Source organism: Aotus nancymaae, unplaced genomic scaffold, assembly GCF_030222135.1.
Source record: "Aotus nancymaae isolate 86718 unplaced genomic scaffold, 86718_ANA_hifiasm-v0.15.2.pri h1tg000011l, whole genome shotgun sequence".
Lineage (NCBI taxonomy): Eukaryota > Metazoa > Chordata > Mammalia > Primates > Aotidae > Aotus > Aotus nancymaae.
In genome coordinates this window covers 23,648,610-23,672,635 of record NW_026988422.1, presented here as the reverse complement: position 1 = coordinate 23,672,635, position 24,026 = coordinate 23,648,610, and the positions used below count along the sequence as shown (strand labels likewise).

The following is a 24,026-nucleotide window of genomic DNA, read 5'->3' as shown; positions in this document are numbered from 1 at the left end:
ATGTTTATTCTTTTCTGCTTAAATTCCAAGAGACGGCATGTACATTATACTTAAATCTCATTAACATTTCTAGTAGGCTGTTCATACACCCTTGGTGAATTGAAACCTTGATGTTATTAAGATGTCGGTCTTCCTTTATTTGATCTTTCAGAAAAAAGTAATGATTGGAAGTAGTTTTATTTGTTTAACTAGTGGGGAGGTAGGAGATAGGGACCAGTGTCTTTCAGCATGTCAGTAGTTGAGTACTACTGTACTAGAAAAGGTAATGAGACAGTCAAGTGCTTGCAGACCTGTATAGAATCTCGGTAAATACAACAGCCACAAACATGGTGTAGACTAACAAAGGATTGTTTTATAGGCTACACAAATGCAAATGGCATAGCTATTGATGATGTGTTTTTTCTCCCCCTAAATGATGAACAATTCTGGGTGAAGCTTTGAATAAAAATTAAATAGAAATTCCTTGATTAAAATAGGAGTTGTAGTTCTGGAAATACAATTTGTTAATGTATAAAATGGGCTTAAGTTCTAGGTTAAGATAATTACAAGTAGATTTTTTTAACCTACTTGACTGTCCAGATGGAAATTTGAAAGTCTAGACTATTGTTTGTTGTGTAGGACTGTTTGGTGCATTGCAAGATGGCCTGTAATCCTGGTCTCTTTCCACTAAATACCAGTCGTCATCTTAATTGTTTTGACAACTAAAAAACATTCTCTTCAATTTAAAAAATGTTCCCAGACTCTAACACCCCATTGAGAACTACTGGTCTTAGATGTATTAAAGGTAAGAAAATTTAAGTACTAGAGTATTATATGACTTATTTGTCATTATGCATTGAATGCATTTAATAAAAGGTGTTAATTTGAGACTTCTACAATTAAGATGACTGTATTATGTTATTTTTTTCTAGTAAAATGAATGAAAATAAACCTGGTGACTCACAGAACCTTGGTAAGTAACTGTATTTAAAATAATTTTATTACAATAAGTCTTTTTAGGACGTTACTCAAACAATAGGAATGAAGAGGAATGAATTCCCTGGCACATCCTTAGTTCGTATGTCCACGTACTAAAGCATAATACTGCTTATATGAATTTCAACAAAAACCTATCAGAAGGCAACTTATTTGCCAAATTTTATTTCTATTATATATATATATATATTTATAAGATATGGTTTGTATCTGAATAAAATAATTATTTAAAGGAAAAAATGCTGATGAGAACAATTTAAATAATGCATAAAAGCTTAACATGAAAAGGAAAACTGGCCAGGCGTGGTGGTTCACGCCTGTAATCCCAGCACTTTAGAGAGGCTGAAGCGGGCAAATCACTTGAGGTCAGGAGTTTGAGACCAGCCTGACCAATGTGACAAAACCTCATCTCTACTAAAAATAGAAAAATTAGCCAGGAGGTGCAGCTACTTGGTAGGCTGAGGCAAGAGAATCGCTTGGACCCAAAAGAGGCAGAGGTTGCGGTGAGCAGAGATCACACCACTGCACTTCAGCCTAAGCAACAGAGCAAGAGGGAAGGGAGGGAGGAAGGGAGAGAGGGATGGAGAGAGAAAGGGAGGAAGAGAAGACACTTCTACATGCCCATAACAATCTCTCCCAATAGATGCAGTCCCTTTTGACCTTTGCTTTTAGTTGTTGTTTTCTTCATTTATTGGTTATAAACAGTATCCATTGACTTGTTACCGTGAAAGATGAGGAATTTAAATGATTACTTTATACTCTTCTGCCACTACTTTGCCCTCATCCACTGTATTTTAGAGCTTTTTTGATTCTCTCTAAAATTAAAATATTAAACTTAAAACTGTATCTTGACCATTATTTTTAGAGTGTCTTAACACCAGATTATGTTGTACAAGGAAATTTGTGCTCCTAAACCTCTTCTACTTTCCTTCCCTGCTTCCACCTCCATACTTCTATCAGTTACGCTAGTAGTTCTGAAACTTCTAGTACTTCATGGACTATCTCTATGCATTTGCTGAATGCAAATACTCACCTACTATTGATACTTTTTCCTAAGATTGGCTGTTTCTTTACTTACATTAGTGTATTTAAGGTGGAAACTTTTACTTCTTTATAGAAACCAGTATCATTTACTGCACTAGATGGCAATTTTAATAATAAATATAATGAAATGAGAACAACTCTACTAAATTTTAAACATTAAAACTCAAAAGCAGCAAGGTGCAAATGAATATAAAAATAATCTACTTATAAAAATACATGCTTGAAACCTACTCTGTTCTGCATTCAGGGCCCTCCATAGTGGATAGAGGGAGACAGGGGAAGAGAGCAACAAATGGAAAACCATAGGTCCACAGCATACAGCAGGTACACCTCCATCCAGGGTTCATGGCAAGAATTTCCCCTCTTGTATAGTTTCAGCCAGTTCACAATGACTCCTCTTTTGTAGAATCAGCTAATTCTACATAATCCTGTTTCTCTTGCACTAATAGGTAAAAGTGTAGGTATTGTGGATGGAATTAAGGTGGAGCTGCTGGTGTAGGATGTCCAGAACAAATGGCAATTTACTGGAGTTAATGTGAACAGCTCCCTTGTATGCAAGGGAAGGAAGAGGAGCTGAAATCTTTTAAAGGGTTAGGAGAGACACTTTGAGTTATGACTTATCCCTTTAAACTGGAGTGAAGGAGGGCAGAATGGTTAGGATATTTCACTCTATTAAATACGAGCTCATGCTATTTCTTTTCAGTTGTAGAATCTATTTGGTGAGCAGCCTATTAACAAATATAGTACCTTTTAACATGTAACATCCATTCTTGATTACATGAATTATTTAAGATAAATAATACTATTTCCATAACTGATAAACGGTGAAGTCTTAATGGTTTAAAACAATAAAAGTTTATTAGTTGGTCAGGTTACAGTCCAGTGTGCATGGCTTAAGGAAGATGGGGCAGTTAGGGAGTTTCTGCTGCATGTAATCATTTAGAGATGCAGGCACCCTTCATCTTGTAGGGATCTGCTGCTTAGGAATCCTGTCTTTTCTCTTCAGCTAGTGATTCTCTACTTGTTTCATTAGCATCTTAATAAAATTTTCTGTACAAATAAACATGTAACAGAAAAGATTAGTTATTATTATACTAACATTCAGTTCTATCTGTATGTCATATCCTGTTAATTATTTTAATATACACTGTCTTATTTAGTCCTTACTAAGGCATAGTTTCAGGTAGGTATATTATCCTCATTTTTATGATGAGGAAATTGAGTCATAAAGCACTAGTGAAATAAGCTAGTCCCAGAAAGACAATACTGCATAATCTCACTTATGTGTGGAATATAAAAAAGTCAAACTCATAGAACAGAGTATAATGATGGTTACCAATGACTGGGAAGATTGGGAGATGTTGGTCAGGGGATACAAAATTTTATAATAGACTGGCAGAATAAGATCAAGAGATCTATTATGCAACATGGTGACGATAGTTAATAACAACGTATTGTATACTTGAAAATTAGTAAGAGTAGTTTTTAAGTATTCTCACCACAAGTAAATGGTAAATATTGAAGTAATGCATATTGTAATTAGCTCTATTTAGCTGTTCCACAATATGTACATATTTCAAAACATCACGTTATACATTTTAAGTATATACAGTTTTCTAAAAAAGCATTAGTTGAGTCTTAACTCTGATCTCTCTGACTCTACAAGTTGTATTTGTATGTGTTGGGAGGGGTGGATAAAATAGATATAAAATTCACACTTTGTTTTGAGATGTACAATTTGATGGCATTTAGTACATTTAAAGTGTTGTAAAACCATCACCACCATCTAGTTCTAAAACATTTTAATCACTCTCAAAGGAAACCCTGTACCTATTAGGTAGTCACTCCTCATTTTCCATGTCCTCAGCCCCTGGTAACCACTAGTCTGTTTTTTGTATGTCCCTGTGGATTTACTTATTTTAGATACTGTAATCTGTAAGTAATTACCCCTCAATAAGTAAATTGAGTAGTATTGTGATTCTTTGTGCTTGACTTCTTTCACTTAGCATAATATTTCTAGGTTTATCCATCCTGTAGCATGTATTACTACTTTCATCCTTTTTATTGCTGAATAATATTTCATCATATGGGCATACCATATTTTGTTTATCCATTTGTCCATCCTTTGATGGACATTTGGTTTGTTTCTACTTGGCTATTGTGAACAGTGCTGCTATGAACATTAGTTTACAGGTATTTGTGTGAACATCTGTTTTCAGTTCTTTGGTATGTATATCCAGGAATAGAATTGCTGTGTTATATGGTAACTCTGTTTAAAATTTGAGGACCCACTGGACTCTTTCCCGAAGCACTTCACTATTTTGTATTTCCACCAGCAGTGTGTTTTTTTTTTTTTTATTTTCAGATCTTTGTCAGCACTTGTTAGTGTCAGACATTTTGATTATAGCTATCCTCATGAGTGTGGAGTGGTATCTCATTGTGGTTTTTATTTACATCTCTCTGTTGACTGATAACCAGTGATATCAAGCATCTTTTAATGTGCTTAATGGCTCTTCGCACTTCTTTAGAGAAATGTCTATTCAAATCCTTTGCCTATTTTTAAATTGGATCATTGGTGATTTTGTTGTTGAGTAGTTTTTTAAAGCATTCTGGTTACTAGACCCTTAGGAGATACATAGTTTTCAAATATTTTCTGCGTGCTAGAGTGTCTGTCCTTTTTCTTTTTTCCTTTTTTTTTTTTTTTTTTTTTGTTGTTGTTGTTGTTGAGATGGAGTCTTTCTTGCTCTGTTGCCCAGGCTGGAGTGCAGTGGCATGATCTCAGCTCACTGCAACCTCCGCCTCCCAAGTTCAAGCAATTCTCCTGCCTCAGCCTCCTGAGTAGCTGTGGATTACAGGCACATGCCACCATGCCCAGCTAATTTTTGTGTATTTTTTTTTTTTTATTAGAGACAGGGTCTCACCACGTGGGCCATGCTGGTTTCAAACTCCTGACCTTGTGATCTGCCCACCTCAGCCTCCCAAAGTGCTGGGATTACAGGTGTGAGCCACCACGATGGTCAGTAGTGTCCTTTAAGTCACAAAAGTTTTAAATTTTAATGAAGTCTAATTATCATTTTTTTTCTTTTGTTACCTTTGCTTTTAGTGTCATGTGAACTCTGAGAAACCATTGCCAAATTCAAGTCACAAAGATTTACCCTTATTCTCTCTTCTAAGAATTTTATTGTTTGGCTCTTACATTTAGGTCCTTGACTGGTTTTGAATTAATTTGTATATATGGTGTGAGGTAAGGGTTCATCTATGTTCTTTTGCATGTAACTGGCTAGTTGTCCCAGCACTATTTATTGAAGTGACTATTCTTTCCCCATCGAATGGTCTTGGCACTCTTGTTGAAAATCATTTGACCATAGGTGTATAAATTTGTTTCTGGACTCTTCTTTTTCATTGATCTATATATTTATCCTTATATCAGTACCACACTGTTTTGCTTAATGTAGTTTTGTTGTAAGTTTTTAATCTTCTCCCCTTTTATTTGGTCAGTCTAGTTAAAGATTTGTCAATTTTATTGATCTTTAAAAGGAACCAACTTTTTTTTTACTCCCTCTATTGTTTTTTCATTCTCTGTTTTGATTATATCTAATCTTTATTTATCGTTTTGTTTCTTCTGCTAGCTTTGGGTTTAGTTTTTTCTTTTTTCTAGTTCTTTAAAGTGTAAAATTAGGTTATTGATTTGAGTTTTTTTTTTTTTTTTTTTTTTTTGGTAACATAGGCTTGCATGAGCCTAACGATCAGCCAGAAGTGAAAGCTTAGGATTTCTTGGGTTGTTTCTGACCATGTGTACACCCTTGGGCATGCAGGTGACCTTCTAGATTCTTCAGTATTATGTAGGTACTTTTCCAAACTTTTATTCCCTTATGTACCCTCTTTTCCCAGTTTCTTCTTTTCTTCACTTTTCAGTCTGTCTGCTGCTTTCCCTATCTGTTATCCCTTGCCCTAGGTTGCTACAGCTAGTATATTTGTTTTAAAAGTTTTTTGACAAACAGCACAGGCTCCAGCCCTGAGAGAGTTCTGAGGCAGGCAAAAGAAAGGCAAGCATCTGAGCTCATCCCTCAGGGAGCCATCATACAGGTCAAAACGATCACATTTTTTTTTTAGAACAAGGTCCATTCCATTTTACCCCTCTTGGACCAGAAATCTGCATCAGGAACATGGGCCACCCTAACACCACTGCCCAGCTGGGCAGTGGGGAATGGTAGGTGGGTAAATTAAAATGTTCTCATCAAAATTAGCCGTTTTGTTTCTTCATCAAGCATTCTCCTAATTTTTGTAAGTTTTTTATTAGATTCCAGAGCTTCTAAAAAGTAAATTCTAACAGTTTTTTGGCAGTTTAATCATTGCTTTAGTGAAAGAATGGAGTTTTGTAGTTCCCCAATCAGTCATTTTCAGTGATGTTACTTCACAAATTGCCATTTTAACTACACACTGGAATTCATCATTAAAGATTGGTGAAAAACATAAAGTCACATTAATGTTTCAGAAGTAGGTATTGGAAATTTTAAGTTACTGATATCAACACAGTATAATTTGCTCTCTCAGAAAGAATTTAACACAGAAATTGAGAGAAGCACTAATTCCATAGTTTTTTTTTGAAAATTTAAATATATTTTTATATCTATTTACTTTTTCACTGTTAGCTTGTGTTTTCTGTCGAAAAAATGATGACTGTCCTAATAAATATGGAGAAAAGAAAACTAATGAGAAATGGAATCTCACTGTACATTACTATTGTTTGGTGAGTATAATTTATAATTAAATTTGAGAAATTTGGTGTTCTAAAGAAGATAGTAAGATTCTAACACTGACTTCTGAGAATTGGATAAGTCATTTAACTTCTCCTGATCTCATTTTGCCTATTATAAAAATAGAAAATTTTTTTTTGTGTATTGAATTCTAAGATTCTGAAATTACTTGGTACATATAAAAACCTATCATCATTACTTTTTTTTGTTTGTTTTTTGTCTGTAAGGCCTAAGTGAAAAAAGAAAATGATTAGGTCTATAAGGAAGGTATTTCTTTTGCCACTTTCTTATTTCATTTGTTGCCAGTGATAAATCTGAGGAAAGACTTGTTAGAAGTTTCAGGGAGTAGAATAAAAGTATTTCATTTCACACAGAACCTGGAAAGAAAGGTTTTGGCTAAAGGTAATAAAGATTTGTGGAAAAGGAAACTTTATGGGTCACTTAGAAGAAAGGAAAAGAGTGATTTCATATGCAGAATTAGTCCCTTCCCTGTTCCCCATTCCCTCCACCAATTTCTCATCTCACTGAATCCGTGCCAGGCTTGCTTTAGTATATACAGTGTTTCTTGATGCTACATAGTTACCTACTTTTACTTAACAAATTATTCTGAAATTTAGCAAATATTTATCATCTCACACAGTATCTGAGGGTCAGGAATTTGACTGAGCTGGGTAGTTCGGGCTCAGAGTCTCATGAGATTATTGTTGAGATGTCAGTCAGATTACAGCTGAAGACTTTACTAGGCTGGAGGATCCATCCACCTCTGATGGCTCACTCATGTGGCTTTTGGCCTCAATTTGTTCTAGCTGTTGTCCAGAAACCTCAACCTCCTGGGCTTCTTAGTAAGTAAGGCTACTCGTGGCATTGCATCTGGCTTCCCCCAAAGCAAGTGATGAGAGAGAGAAAGAGAGAGCGAAATCATGATGGAACCACATGACCTAGTCATCACAGCCACACACTAATGTCACTTTTGCTTTATTCTGTTGGAAACAAATCATTGCTTTGGCAATGGTCCACACTCGAGGGCTTAATTGCCTCACTTCTTGAAGGAAGGAGTATCAACAAATTGTGGACATATTTTTAAATCTACCACCATTTATGTTAAAATTATTTTAATAGTTCTTTGAGAAACCAGCTAAAGTATTCCTTGGTCCTCTAAGACTACAGTCTTGTGCCTCAGTACCTCATAGGTTAAATAGAATAGTAAACTGGCCTGGGAGCTTATTTATAAGAGAACATAAAGTTGTCATTCCAAATTTGTTTATAAGTTAGAATCTAATTATGTTTTGCAGTAAAACGAAAATCTTTTCATTTTTCTAAGTTTATTTTACTTTTTTTCAATCAGAAGAGGAAGATTATATTATTTTACTTTTTATGCAGTAGAATTAGGAGAGTCATTTTATCTGTCTGCTGGTCATGTCTTCATAACAAATTCTTAGTGTATATCACTTGTTTTTCTTTACAGTATACTGGTTAAAATTCTAATCACAAATTTGTTCTTCAAAGTGTTTTTGAATTATGTAATACATTTGATCTATCAAAATTTCCATTATGTTCTGTCTTATTCAATGACTGTAATACTTTTTTTAAAAGTACTGACCCCAGACTCTTTTAATATTCCATTTCATTATGAACAGAAAAGTATAGTGATATTACAAATGGTAATAGAATACTAGAGTAGAAAGAGACTTAGACACAATCTAATCCAGTGTTCTTATTTTCATGTTTAAGGTTTGAGACATTAAATTACTTGCCTTGTGTTTCAGAAGTTTCAGCAGAACCTGATTTGCAAGCCAGGATTTCTTATTCACATTCTACATTTTTTATTGATTCAGGCTCCCTTAACATATATAAACAATGAAGCTTAAGTCAAATTTTTTAAAAGTCAAACATTTGTTACTGTCACAGTGGGGATTAAGGAAAATTTTTTTTTTTAAATCATACGTTTATGTTAACTAGGACTCAGTAGGTTTTCTCGTAAATTAGCCTTAATGATTCAGAATTTAGCTAGATTTAAAGTTAGCCTGAAATATCACTGAATTAATCTGAATCGTCTCCATCTGTATTTATCACTCCTTTTTTGTAAGCTTACTTGTGGGTGTTCTTTTTTTCTTCTTTTCTTCTTTAGCCCACCTAACCACTCACCGCCTTCCTTCCTTCCTATCTTCTTTTCTTTTTCTTTCTTTTTTGTTACTTTCTGGAATACTTTTAGAAACTAGGATATACAAAATGATAATATATAGTGCCTTCTAAATCAAACAATGTGAGTAGCCTCTTTGACCATGAAAAATAACTACTGTAGAGAGCTACTTGAAATTCGAGCCATTTTGTATCTATTTTTTATTAGACCGAATAGTATGGATACATATTTTCAATTCCTAACTAGTTTCTTAGACTTTTATTTTCTAATTGAGAATATATTCATAGTTGATGTCAAGTGGAATTTGGCAGAGAGGTAAAGAAGAAGAAGGAGTTTATGGTTTTCTAATTGAAGATATCAGGAAGGAAGTAAATAGAGCTTCTAAACTGGTAAGTAAATTATTTTATTATTACACTAAATGCCATAAATGTTGTCAGTACTTGGGAAGTCTTTTCTGTCAGTTTCTGTACTAGAAATTTATGACTTTATGTTTCAGTGCATATTTTTGTCATTTAAATATGATAAGTTTTAAGAGAACAGTTTATATTTTTGCCCATGAAAGAAAGCTTAATTTGACCATGGATAATACATGTTACAATACTGACTTCACTTCTTTATCTTATTCCAACCTGTCCATCAGAATTGACCATCAGAATTAAGATCTGATGGTCAGGCTTCTCTGGCTATCAGAATTATGATTGTAACTCCACTCTGCTGTTCTGCAAACCTTTGAACCTTCAATCCTGAGTCAACCCAACCGTTTGCTTTTTTATTCTTTGGTGGTGGTGGTGGTGGTGGTATTTTTGTTGTCGTTTTGAGACAGAGTTTCGCTCTTGTTACCCAAGCTGGAGTGCAGTGGTGCCATCTTGGCTCACTGCACCCTCTGCCTCTCAAGTTCAAGTGATTCTTCTGCCTCAACCTTTCAAGTAGCTGGAATTACAGGCACATGCCACCATGCGCCACTAATTTTTTGTATTTTTAGTTGAAATGGGGTTTTACCATGTTAGCCAGGCTGGTCTCGAACTCCTGCCCTCAGATGATCAGCCTGCCTCAGCCTCCCAATGTGTTGGGATTACAGGCATGAGCCACCACGCCTGGCCTTTTTTATTCTTATACCTCAGTTGCTGAGGTTGTAATATTGGATTGAGTTAGAAATTACACAGCTATGCAGACTGGTAATTTATGATCTCTATATCTCCTGACACTTCTCTGACATTATATGGTTATATTCAGTGCCCTTTTCTATTTTCTAAGATAAGTATTCTAAACTTTGGCCATCTTCTATGTAATAGCCACTATGCTATATGGAGGGAAACATCTCCATAAGGCCTGAGTAAAAATAATGAGAGAGAATGAGACTATTGGAAGTATACGGGGTTCTGTTCAGAGAATATGATACCAGAATTGATTATTTTCATTGGGGAGCATTTTGGGTGATGAGGGGATTAATCATTACACTGGAGGAGAAATGAAGGGCACCAACACATTATAGTTGAAGTCAAAGATTGTCCCATAAATGCTGGAGTTGTTTAGACTTTGTTTCGACAGGTGCCAAAGTCGTGAGGTGGAGGAGTGACTAGGAAGTTAGCAGATAACAGATGGATAAATGTCATTAGGCTCAAAGGTCCAGATTTTTCAAAGTGTGAAAATTGAGTAGTGGCCTATAGTATTCAACAGAGAACTAAAATAATGTTCTCTTTGTTCCCTTTCCTGCCCTGTCCATGTTCCACGCCATACCAAGTCTGGAAATTAAGGAGGATGGAAAAATAAGCAGCTTTATTCAAGAAGGTCTAAAAGGGAAGCACACAGGAACATTTATTTTAGTTGAGGCAAAGAAGTGGAGGCATTTATTTTTGACCGTATCAAGAAGGTAGGAGAGTTAATGGTGAAAAGAGAGGTTCTAGGGCACAAGGAAAGACCTTGGGAGAAAGGTTAGCGTGAATCTAAGGACTACACAAGATATTAAATGTAAGATATTAGTATTATAATTCCTCAACTTCCTGGTGATAGGTGAGTTTGTGGTAAAAGATGGTTTCTAAAGGTCCCCTTATGGTTTGAAACTACAGATTGAATATCTCCTATCCAAAATGCTTGGAACCCAGAAGTATTTTAGATTTGAGGTTTTTTTTGTTTGTTTTTGTTTTTGTTTTTTACAGATTTAGGAATATTTGCTTACCAGTTGAGCACCTCTAATCTGAAAATCCAAAACCCAAAATGCTCCAGTGAGCATTTCCTTTGAGCATCATATTGTCATTCAAAGAGTTTCTGATTTTGAGGCACTTTGGATCTTAGAATTTGGGATTAGGGATATTCAGCCTGTACCTGTTTTGGTAAAACATCTGAATCCTCTCCATGTATATTGTGAACCCTTGAAAAGAAGAGCCCCGTTTGTGAACTCAAACTAGAATTCCTTGTGTCAGTTTGTTGGGAGAGTTTCAGGTTGTCCGTTTATTCTCCAGGTAGGTGATACTCAAAGGGATCAGCAGTGACTCTGTAATCCCTGAATCAGTGACCATTTTAATAGCCATTTTAAGGGTTCCTAGGTGTTTTACTTACTGTTCTGTATTTTGCTAATGATTGATTCATATAATAATCTTTGTGTTTATGTACCACTATTATATTTCAGTTAGTGGCACTGCTAGTATATTCATTTATAACAAATTTGCTGCTTTAAACTAATTTATTCCCTCACCATTCCGGAGGCTGGAATTCTAAATCCAAGTGTCAGAAGGGTTGGTTCCTTCTAGAGGCACTGAGGGAGAATTGATTCCCTGCCTCTCTTGCAGCTTCTCATGGCTGCTGGCAACCTTTGGAGTACCTTGGCTTGTGGCAACATAACTCCAATCTGTTTCTGTCTTCATAAGCCTTTCTCTGTATATGCTTGTGTCTTAAATCTCTCTCTTTTTTCTCTTGTAAAGACATCAGTTATTTGATTAAAGGACTACCCTAAATCCAAGGTGATCTCATCTCAATATCCTTAACTTAATTACATCTGCAAACACCCTATATCCAAATAAGTTCACATTCATAGGTACTGGGAGTTGGGACCTGAGCATAACTTTTTGGAGACCACTCTAAATCAGCTTATAGGTGCCCCTGGCGTGTGCTGTGTACTGCGCTGCACAAGGGTTCAAAGACAAGAGGGAATGGTGGGGGAATGAAGAAAGACACAAAGACAGACATAGAGAAAAATGGGACTAGGTGGTCCGGGAAAGTGAAAGTATCAATTTCTCTAGCCCTGTCCTGCCTCAGAGTACTTTATTTTATATGTTACAAAGCACACAGCAGAGGGAGGGTACAGTTACTCAGAACAGCCTGTAGTTATAATTCGCATTCTTCAGTTAATCTTATAACAAAGTCAGTGAAAGCTGGTTATCTTTCGCTAGGTCCGACTGCTCTTCTTCGAGACATACCATGCCCCTATTATGGTTTCGCTTCTCTGGAGTTCACCCAAAGTTCACAGCAGCCTTGCTGCTGACCCCCCTAGAGGGAATGAGCTACTCTGGCTCTCTACAGGTGTCTAACACCTTTTCATTTGATCAGAAAAGAGTGGTCTTAGCCATTTTTTTAACAAATTGGTTTATAGTATTTTCCTATTCTTTTTTGGTGAGTATTGCCTAATTTATGTACTTTCTCTTGAGATTTCAATGAGCTGTTCAAGTATATAGCTTTTATGTTTATAAATGCTTCAGTTTAAAATATATTAGTAGGAAGGAAAAGGGCCTTCTCTGTCTTATTCACATATTAGGCTAGAGATGTTTAATTAATCAAAAATGTTACAGGAGTGAATCTTCAGTGTCTTGAGATTGTTTTGGGGTTGAACAGTTTTTCAGGATATTTAATATACCATTATCACAGCTGTTACATGATGAAATAATTTGCAGATTTTCCACAAAGAGTATTTATATTTATGTCTTGATGATACTATAGTACTCAGTTTTTTGTTTTATGTTGTGATTCCTATTTTCATATATTCTTCTAGAAATGCTGTATTTGCAAGAAAAATGGTGCTTCAATTGGATGTGTTGCACCCCGATGTAAACGAAGTTATCATTTCCCCTGTGGACTTCAGAAAGAATGTATTTTCCAGTTTACTGGCAATTTTGCGTGAGTTATTTAGCTGCTAAATATGAAAGTCAAATGTTAAAGAATAGTGGAAAATAGATATCCCAATGATACAATACTCCTGTAAATTTTCTTTTTAGAGCAGCAGGGTTGTCATAACATTTTATATATATATTACCCTCTTGCCTACCCTTACCGGGTCATTTCTGTGTGCCAAATCTTGCGAATTACCATGTCTAGGATGGACCTAATGATTAGTATTCACCTTCAGTTTTCAGCTTTTGGATATAACATGAAATTGTTAATTTATTCATAGTTCAGTGAAAATCTCCACCTTACATAATTCTAGACTTTTATGTCACTCTTTAGAATTATTGTCTACTTATCCTTCACATATCCTAGGGCTGTATGCATTTCTCACTGAGTAAATCAAAGCCATGTAAATTTGAGTCCACAAAACAAATATTATGCCCTAGGATGTCCCTGAAAATATTTGCTTCCTGAATACAACTTTAAACATCAAAATGTTTTGAATTTTGGCATTTGGTATCATGAGTATTCTACTTCTTTTAGCATTTGTGTTTTTGGCCTATTTAATGGATTGTTATCATGTAAGAAAATTACAGTTCAGAAAATACAAATGGAAATAAAGTAAATTGGGAATAGGTTATTAATTGCATTTTATGTGTTACATGACTAAAATATTTTTTAGGTGTAAGTTCCTGCCTCCTATAATTTCGTATGATTTTGAGCACAATAGCATCTACCTACTTGTTGAGTACAATAATGTGTACACTGCATTGCTAACAATATTATATAAAATTCTCAACATAATTAATTAGCTTCTGAGATTCTGTATAAGTAAGTCTCATTACCAGAAAAGTTCAGATTTTGAATGTCCAGTTCCCTCCTTGGTCATAGATTGTGAGACTTAATTTTTAGTGCCAAGGTTCCAGTCTGTTGTAGGTGAATTATGACACAGACACAAATGAATTTTCTTTTATATAGTGCTGTACTATCCTAGTTTTCCTTTGCAGTTCATTCGATTTTTTTTTAATAATTTACATTTTTAGGTCATTTTGTTGGAACCATCGACCTGTTCAAATTGCATCTAATAATTATAAAGAGTCCTTACCATGCACCATTTGCTTGGAATTTATTCAGCCTATTCCAAGTTATAACATATTACGAAGTCCTTGTTGTAAGAACGCTTGGTTTCATAGAGACTGTTTACAGGTAAGATACACATTCTGTAAGCTTTCTCTGATTGATATAAAATTATGGCTTGGTGATTTAAATTTTAAATTAGAAAGAATTGACATATATGTTAGCTCTTACTACTTGTTACCTTGTAAAAACAGCTTTAAAGCATTTAATTTGAAGCACATTTTACAAATAAAATTCACCGTAAGTGTACAATTAAAAATCAGTAAATACTTTAGCTGGACGCAATAGCTCGCCCCTATAATCCAAGCACTTTGGGAGGCTGAGGCAGGTGGATCGCCTGAAGTTGGGAGTTCGAGACCAGCCTGACCAACATGGAGAAACCCCATCTCTACTAAAAATATAAAGTTAGCCAGGCAGGTGGCACATGCCTGTAATCCCAGCTACCTGGGAGGCTGAGGCAGGAGAATCGCTTGAACCTGGGAGGCGGAGGTTGCAATGAGCTGAGATCGTGCCATTGCCCAGATCCAGCCTGGGCACCAAGAGTGAAACTCCATCTCAAAATAAATAAATACATATCTGCATACTTTAGATGAAACCTTTTAATGTATATTTATACTTACAGAATTTTGTTGTTTTTACCTAAGAATTTTGTTTGCTTTCACAATGAATAAACCAGATTTTAATTCCTAAGTTCCATTTACATTTTAAGCTGAAAACCAGGTTATTTGAAATGATAAAAAGCTTGATAGCAAGTTAAGATATAAATGTTAGTAGGCTTTTTTCCCCTATGGTAAACACTTTACAACTTCTTAACAGGGAGCTAATTACTGTCAATTAATTAAAAATATTGGTTCTTTGGAGTCATCTTCTGCATCAAACCTGATTACTACTTTTCAAGTAAATAAAACACACAACACTAAACAGTTTAATATTTCTTTGATTCTGAAAATACTTGAAAATTTTAAAAAGATTTCAGTTACTAGTAACATCAAATATGTAATACGAACATGTGAAAGTACTAGCTGATAATAAAATACCAAATAACAAAAGATTTACTTAAATTTAATACTGTTTGTTTGTTTGTTTGTTTGTTTGTTTGTTTGTTTTTGGAGACAGAGTCTTGCTCTGTCGCCAGGCGCCAGGCTGGAGTGCAGTGGCCTGATCTTGGCTCACTGCAACCTCCGCCTCCTGGGTTCAAGCAATTCTCCTGCCTCAGCCTCCTGAGTAGCTGGGACTGCAGGCATGCACCGCCACGCCCAGCTAATTTTTGTATTTTTTACTAGAGACAGAGTTTCACCATGTTGGCCAGGATGGTCCCGATCTCTTGACCTCGTGATCTGCCCACTTTGGCCTCCCAAAGTGCTGGGATTACAGGCATGAGCCACTGTGCCCGGCCTAATACTGTTTTTTAAAGTTCATTATTGTTTAGTGAAATAAAAGGTTATTATTACTAATTGTCCACAGACGTTTTTAAAAGTTAGAAAATATAAATTCTCTTATTTCAATAAAATCTTAAAAATACAGTACTAAAAGTAGTAAAGCTTGACTGATTATTATTATTTTTTTTTGTACAGGCCTTGAACTTTAAATTTAGGATTATTCAGTTAAAAGTGCAGAATGAAGGCCAGGCGCAGTGGCTCATGCCTATAATCCCAGCATTCTGGGAGGCCAAGACAGGCAGATAACCTGAGGTCAGGAATTTGAGTACAGCCTGACCAACATGGTGAAACCCTGTCTCTACTACAAAAAAAATTAGCCGGGTGTGGTGGTGCACACCTGTGATACTATCTACTCAGGAGGCTGAGACAGGAGAATTGCTTGAACCCAGGAGATAGAGGTTGTGGTGTGCCAAGATAGCACCACTGCACTCCAGTCTGGGTGACAGAGCAAAAATCTGTCTCAAAAAAAAAGGAAAGTGGAGGATGAAGTCTGTTTTGTTGGGGAAATATTAGAAATTCTGTTAGTACTTGCAAAGAGGTATTTATAAAAGAATCCTAGAGAGTGCAGTTAATAAACAACATCGTAAAGTGTTATCCTTACCTATTGAGGAAGAAGTTCATATTATGAGAATCTTTAAAAAGTATAATTTATCTTAATTAAGGGTTTGTATTTGGATGAATATAATTGCTGCCAAATGTGTCATCTTGTTAATTTCATAACAGTATATTATTTTCATAAGATTTTCCTCATTTATATGTTAATAATTAAGCAAAGGAAGATTCTCAAACTTGACCTAGTATTAAGGCCTTTTGTGAACGCTCTTGAAAATACTGAGTTTTTAATTTTGTCATTTAAAAAGTAGAAATAATATTACTAACAAAAAAGTAGGTCTACTTTATGCAAATATAATTTAAGATCACACTCACATGGACACCTGTCTAGGATATAATATCAGTAAGCAATTATTATACTTGATTAGCGTATACTAAGATGGGGCTAATTCTTGAGTCACTCTCTCTAAAGGAGTTCCAGTAAGTTTTGTACTCTGTTATCAGTCTTAACTGAAATAATATATGGAGTCTACCCAATCCAGATAGCTGTATATGAACAAATGTCATTAGTTGTAACCACTACAAATGCTATACATTGGGATTCTAGGAGAACAGACTAGATTAATATCAAAGAAATTGATAAAAAACTTTCCATTCTGTGTCTAGAGAATTGTCACTATTCTTGTTCAGCTTAGATTTCTCTATCATTACTCTAGTCTTCTTGATATCTTCCATGTGTCTTATACTGTTTTTTTCCCCTCTATACCAGATACTTCCTTGTATTTTATACCATATTTAGTAAGATCTTGGTATCTGTCTACAATTGCTCAAATATCCTTTAGGTTCAGAGATTTCAGTAACCTGTTGCTTCCCTCCCGTATTTGAGTGAGTGAGTGAGAGAGAGAGAGTGTGTGTGTGTGTTTGTGTCACTTGATTTCAGTAACCTGTTGCTTCCCTCCTATATTTGAGTGAGTGAGAGAGAGAGAGAGAGAGAGAGAGAGAGAGAGACAAAGAGAGAGAGAGAGAGTCACTTGCTAATTGTCTGAACCTGGAATCCTCTTTATTAGCTTCTCTCTTCACCATCCATAAATCATTCCCCAAGTGTAATCAAGTCTACTTAGTATATTCTATGTATCCTTTTTATTGTAATCCTACTCTCACTGCTTTAATTTCAGACGCTTTTTGGTAGGAGATCACTAGTTGGTCTTTCTCTGGTGCCTTATTCCCTATCAATTTATTCTTGGCCAGTGCCTGACGCCTATTATCCCAGCATTTTGGGAGACCGAGGTGGGCGGATCACAAGATCAGGAGATCGACACCATGCTGGCTAACATGTGAAACCCCATCTCTACTAAAAATACAAAAAATTAGCTGGGCGTGGTGACATGCACCTGTAGTCCCAGCCACTCATGAGGCTGAGGAAGGAGAATCGCTTGAACCAGGGAGGCAGAGGTTGCAGTGAGCCAAGATTGCACTGCTGCACTCCAGCTTGGGCAATAGAGCAAGACTTTGTCTCAACAACAACAACAAAATTATTCTTCATACTACTGGCTTTAACTTACCTATCTAGCCTCTCCTTAGTCCAGTTTGGTAAGAATGTAATCCTTAAGTATATTATTAATTGTACTTTACTAATCACACATTCTCTCTCTTGCCAGGGAAACTTCATATATATTATTCCCCATCCTTGGAATGTCTTCTGTCCTATTTTCCTGGCAAACCTCTATTTCTTCTTCTAAACTTAGCTTTTGCTTTACTAACCCTCTGACATATTTATCAGTATAGTCTTAGGTACTTCTTCCTGTTTCTTTCATGTATATACTTAAAATACACACAGTATTGTAGTTTTATACCTGTATACCTAACTCAGAATTCCTTCAAGTTGCATCTGTCATGTTTTGATTTTTGGTATATAATACCAAATGTTGTTTGTATTTTTGGTGCATAGCATGGTGTTTGGCATCTATAAAGCGGAATTAACTATCTGTTAAATAAATGTATGGTACTAGTTTTTACTGGGGACTGACTACTCTTTCCAGTAGACTTACAGTTTCCTGTTTCTTTCTGAGTATTCTCTGTCTGGTGCTTCTGTATCTGTATTTGCTGTAGCAATGAGGATAGGTTTTATACTTCTCCCGTTTGGGGAAGAAAGCTATCTTATAGATTGAGTTAAAAACAGAAACAGTGATTATTTTTATGTAACATTTAAACACCATTTCTAGATGAAGTGACTCAAGAATTTCAATTTTTTCTCACATTTTGGAGGACAACACAATATTTGGTAACATGACATTACATAGTAAGGTTAAGAAAAATATATGGGTGATGTAAAGCTAAGAACAGTGTATTAATTGGCTTTTTTTTTTAACCATTGGGGAAAACAAGAATTCTAGATTTTAGCTGTAGGATAACTTCGTTTATAAGCACAAAGTTTGAGAACCCACTAACATAGAAAATGTTTTCATAATATATTGTTAAAAATAGCACATGTTCTGTTAGTTACATAATACATAACCTGATAACAGACTTAAATCATTAACAGTAGACTTTCTGTTTTCCACTATAGGTTCAAGCAATAAATGCAGGAGTGTTTTTTTTTAGGTGTACAATATGCAATAATAGTGACATCTTTCAGAAAGAGATGTTGAGAATGGGAATTCATATTCCTGAAAAGTGAGTAACGTTTAGCCTTTTGACAAAAAAAAAAAGAGAGAGAGAGATATTTTAAAGGTAGTAATCATTTACGACTGATTCAGTGAGCATGGACTGGTAGTCATTTCAAATGGTGAAATGCAAAACCTCCTCCTCCCCTAGATTGCCAGTTCTTGGAAAGCAGGGACTGTGTCATAAATGTCTCATTCGTTGATTTTTAATCTCTTAATATGTAGCTCAGCTATGTCCAATTTTAGTTGATTGATTTTATACGCAATTATGATAGGCTTCAAAATGGTATGTATAAATTAAGAGAATCAAGATGTGGTTTAAAATGTATAAGAATTTTCTTAACATTTAAACATGAGGAATCTGAAAATAATGATAGTGAACTTAAAAATGGAAAGTGAAATATTAGGAAAAATTTGTTGTAGAAAATTTCTTGTTAATTTTTCATTTAGCATTTCATTATGAGACTAATTAACTGTATGATAAAATGATACTAATGGATTTATATCTTAAAGAGAATCCTGAAGAGGACAAGTTTTACTGTTTTTTCCTAAGTATATAAAAGTTTTTATTTTTAGATTCATTCCTGATCCTCTTATATAACATTATTTATATGTCAAAGCATATTTTATATCTTGCTTATTTTATAGAGATGCATCGTGGGAATTAGAGGAAAATGCTTATCAAGAGCTTTTGCAGCACCATGAGCGTTGTGATGTTCGAAGATGTCGTTGCAAAGAAGGGAGAGACTATAATGCACCTGACAGGTATTTCTGAAAGTTCAGTTGTACTTACTGGTTCTTTGTTTAACCCTTCTGCTGAGAAAGTAGATTTTCTAGTTAGCAAAATGTAGTTTTGCTCTTAGGATGTTAGAAGTTTAAATTGAGGTGAGGGATATGTTGTAATGCACATTTACGTCTGTTTACAGAGAAATGTTTGCAGTTAGTATAGTTGTAACCTCTTTCTCTGGTGTATTATTATCACGAGATTCTATTTTCTAGAGTCACACTATCCTATCTGGTAGTCACTAGTCATATGTGGCTATTGAGCACTTGGAATTTCTTTTTTCCAAATTGCAAGGGTGCTGTAAATACATACCAAAGGCTTAGTTCACTAGGGCTGCCATTAACAAAATAGTACAGACTGGGTGGTTTAAAAGACAGAAATCTATTTTCTCATAATTCTAGAGGCTGGAAGTTCAAGATCAAAGTATTGACAGGTTTGGTTTCTTCTGAGGCCTCTCTCCTTTGCTTGCAGTTTGCTGTATTCTAGCTATGTCCTCGCACGAGTTGTCCCTCTGTCAGTGTGTTGTCTATGTCCTGATCTCTTTTTATTAAGAACACCAGTCATACTGGTTTGGGGCCTACTCATATGACCTTATTTTACTGTAATTACCTCTTCAACATATGAAGTGAGGTGAGATACATTTCAACCCATTGTCATATTATTTTAATATGAGTTAAAGAACTTACATGACCGAAGAACTTTATTGTTAATAATTTTTACGGAGATTACATATTTAACAAAATGATAATATTTTGGAAATAAAATATGTCATTAATTTTACTTTTTTACATTTTTAATGTAGCTACTAGAAAGTTTTAAATTACATATATGGTTGCATTGTATTTCTGTTGGACAGCACTGTTCTGGAGGATCATTTAACTAGATTCATCTGGCACTGTTTCTTTTAGACCACTATAAAAAGGGTTTGGCATTTGAAACGTATTGATTATTCTTTTGTAATGTCAGTGGATACAGCTCTTCAACAGTTATTTTGTGCATTTTAGGTACACTGTACTCTGTCAGATAGTAGGAACCAAGAGTATCTTCATTTTTTAAGATGTAGGATAAAAAGTAACAAATCCAGTTTACAAAACCTATGTAGGAAATGTCAATAAATTGTTATTACTGTTATGTAATCTTACTTAATATAGTAAGCTCAGCATATAGAGCAGAATATTGGAAGCCTTGTTTCTCATGAAAAGTGATTTGGTTGGGTCAGCTACTACTTAACTGTGAAGACTCAGCTGAGGTCTCGCCTGCTCTAGAAAGTTTCTCTTAAGCAGCTCTCCTCACTCCTGATTCCCTACTCTGGGCTAGGGGTTCCCTTCATTGTGCTTGTTACAATATAGTTGGCATTATTTAAATTAATGCTATTAAACCAAAAATTCTTAAAAGGCAGAGATCTCATTGAAAGTGTCAAGTAACATGTATTCTTGTCTGTGTTACTTGATGTAGTGACCCTGATTATTCATTCGTTAACACTGATAATACCTCCCTCAAGAGTTGTGCTAAGGCACAGATATAATAATGTATATAGGATTTTAAGAGGCAATACATTCATGATATTTTTCAAATGTTTTTTAGGCTGTTCTTATTTAACCTATATGTATTTCTTGTATACCATTGGTCTCTCAATCTGTAGCTACAACTCTTCTTTCTAGGACAAAGATGCTATCTATCTGAATGACTGCTTTGTAATCTCATGCCCTCTCATCCTAGTGAGAGGAAGGCAGTTTTAGTGAAAGGCAGCATCGTTAATGCTTAAGAGCATGTGTCTGAAGCTAGATAAACTGAGTTGGAAACCTCACTCTGAGACTTTGCTGGTGTGAAATTGAGGGGGCAAGTTATTGACCCCTCTATGCCTTGGTTTCCTCTTTAAAATGGAAGTGACAGTGGTTCTCTGTACCTTTTACAATTGTGAGGATTATACTTTTCATATGAACACAGTGAGAACTGGACCTGGAGCATAATAAGCACTTAGGTTAGCTGCATCTTCCTCCTCGTTGTCAGTGGGCAGACACACACACACACACAGAGGACACACACAAAAATATGCACACCCACACAGAGGAATGATACCTAGTTGCCTCTCTTGCCACTGACACTTCACACACACGGGTAGCTAACTCTGCTTCTAAACAGAGAACATGTAGTCATACCCAAAAAAGTCTGGACCCCACACTACAGCCTATACCCATAGTCATGGAGAAAATATGAATATGGACTGGCATATATCACATAACATAGTGGGGAAACATGGAGCTGGGAACAGATGACAGAGAATATAAATATAAGCCAGATAGGAGGTCCGGATTCTGTTTAACTGCACAATACCTGAGGTGTTTGAGCAGGCTTATTTTAGGAAATATTTCTCACCTTCAAATGTACTGAATGTTTCATGCTTATCAGACACACTGACACAGCAATCTTCCTTTAAGCATAATTATCTCGAAATAGAAAAGATAATTTATTTTCTCCCTTTTTATTTTTGTGTATGTGCATATGAGTGTGATAAGTTAGTTTTGGTTTTTACATTAGAGATATTTATTGGAGCAGATAATCTTTTTCCTCATTTAGTAAACTCTGTGTGTGTGTCTGTGTTTGTGTGTGTGTGTGTGTGTAAGAAGGTAGGGCCTGTGGACATTGCTAATGGTTGAAACTAGAATAGTAACAAAATGTAAGTATCTGTTTTTCTTTATGTCCTCAGCAAATGGGAAATAAAGCTCTGTCAGTGTTGTGGTTCCAGTGGCACACATTTAGCCTGCTCTTCACTACGGTCATGGGAACAAAATTGGGAGTGTTTGGAATGTAGGGGTATTATCTACAATTCAGGTAATATTTTGTAATTTTGAATACAGTTTTTATTCAAATGTATGTTTAAAACTTTTTACCTTTATCTCTATTATGCTAACATTGAAATTTAAATCTGTAGGAGAGTTCCAAAAAGCCAAAAAACATGTATTACCCAACTCCAATAATGTGGGGATTACAGATTGTTTGTTGGAAGAGTCATCACCTAAATTACCCAGACAGTCACCTGGATCGCAGAGTAAAGATCTACTGAGGTATGTATTTTGAATTGGAGAAAACCTACATAAAAACATATTTGAGAAAAGTATGATGGGAAATGCCATATACACTTAGAATATTAGGTGATCATATAATAGTTTGGAAGAGTGTTTTTCAACCTTCGGGACCCAACATTTGATCATGAAATCAATGCAACCAGCATTTTAAAGAAAATGAAATGAGATAGAATAGAATACAAAATACCAAAATGCATCATACTTAAGAAAAGTATATCTATCCTAATTATTTTTTGTGTACTGAGTAATGATGTAAAATATATTTTTTATTATAGATCACTTTCAAGATAGTTTGAAAAACACTGACCTGGAAAATGTGCTTAAAATGTTATGTGATTATAGAGTGAGACAGGAAATTAAAATGTCAAGCATACCATGTCACTTTATTAAAATAAAAGAATCCTATTTAATATAGAATTTTTTTTTCTGTTACTTTTTTTCTTAGAAATGAAGTCTCACTCTGTTACCCAGGTTGGAGTACAGTGGCATGATCGTGGCTCACTGCAGCCTCAACCTCCTAGGCACAAGTGATCCTCCCACCTGAGCCTGCCAAGTGTCTGGGACTACAAAGGCTTGCCACCATGCTTGGCTAATTTTTAAATTTTTCTAGAGATGGAATCTTGCTATGTTGCCCAGACTGGTCTTGAACTCCTGGCCTCCAGTAGTCCTCCCACCTTGTCCTCCCAAAATGTTGAGATTACAGGTGTCAGCCACTATGCCCCACCATTTTTTGATGTTATAATCATTGTTTGCTTGTTTACTGTCAATGGCTGGAATGTAAATGTCAGCTCTTCCCTTTAGCAAGTTTAAAGCGGTTGGGCACGGTGGCTCACGCCTGTAATCCCAACACTTTAGGAGGCCCAGGTGGGTGGATCACGAGGTCAAGAGATCAAGACCATCCTGGTCAACATGGTGAAACCCTGTCTCTACTAAAAAGTTAAAAAATTAGCTGGGCATGGTCGCGCGTGCCTATAATCCCAGCTACTCAGGAGGCTGAGGCAGGAGAATTGCCAGAACCCAGGAGGTGGAGCTTGTGGTGAGCAGAGATCGTGCCATTGCACTCCAGCCTGGGTAGCAAGAGCGAAACTCCATCTCAAAAACAAAAAAAAAAAGGAAGTTTAAGGCATGCATACTATTATGTTAATTTCTGTTTCCATAAGATAGCAAAATAATTTACTTTCAAAATCTTAAACATTTAAATAAGACTGGAATTACATCTTTATAATGTCAGGTGTTTGTTCAGCTGTAGTTAAGATTTTTAAGTTTATATAGATTTGCAAAAGAGTTTTTAGAACTTTGCTTTACCCAACAGGGAAGAAGTAGAAAATTAGTAGCTAAGCATGATGATATACTT

The 24,026-nt window shown here is 35.4% G+C and overlaps 1 protein-coding gene across 3 annotated transcripts in view; it reads left to right on the top strand.

The window, feature by feature from the left end:
• The window catches only part of G2E3 (G2/M-phase specific E3 ubiquitin protein ligase), a 60,642-nt gene that overhangs the window by 19,054 nt on the left and 17,562 nt on the right, over positions 1-24,026 (top strand). For 2 of the 3 annotated variants that reach the window (XM_012468327.3, XM_064374705.1), the window contains 9 exons: positions 912-952; positions 6,672-6,769; positions 9,204-9,305; positions 12,899-13,023; positions 14,055-14,217; positions 18,706-18,812; positions 19,451-19,567; positions 22,294-22,418; positions 22,519-22,651. In XM_012468327.3, coding sequence (XP_012323750.1) covers positions 916-952; positions 6,672-6,769; positions 9,204-9,305; positions 12,899-13,023; positions 14,055-14,217; positions 18,706-18,812; positions 19,451-19,567; positions 22,294-22,418; positions 22,519-22,651 — 1,007 coding nt within the window. In that variant the 5' untranslated portion in view covers positions 912-915. The remainder of the gene's footprint in view (positions 1-911; positions 953-6,671; positions 6,770-9,203; positions 9,306-12,898; positions 13,024-14,054; positions 14,218-18,705; positions 18,813-19,450; positions 19,568-22,293; positions 22,419-22,518; positions 22,652-24,026) is intronic. The other variant, XM_064374706.1, reaches the window with a different exon arrangement.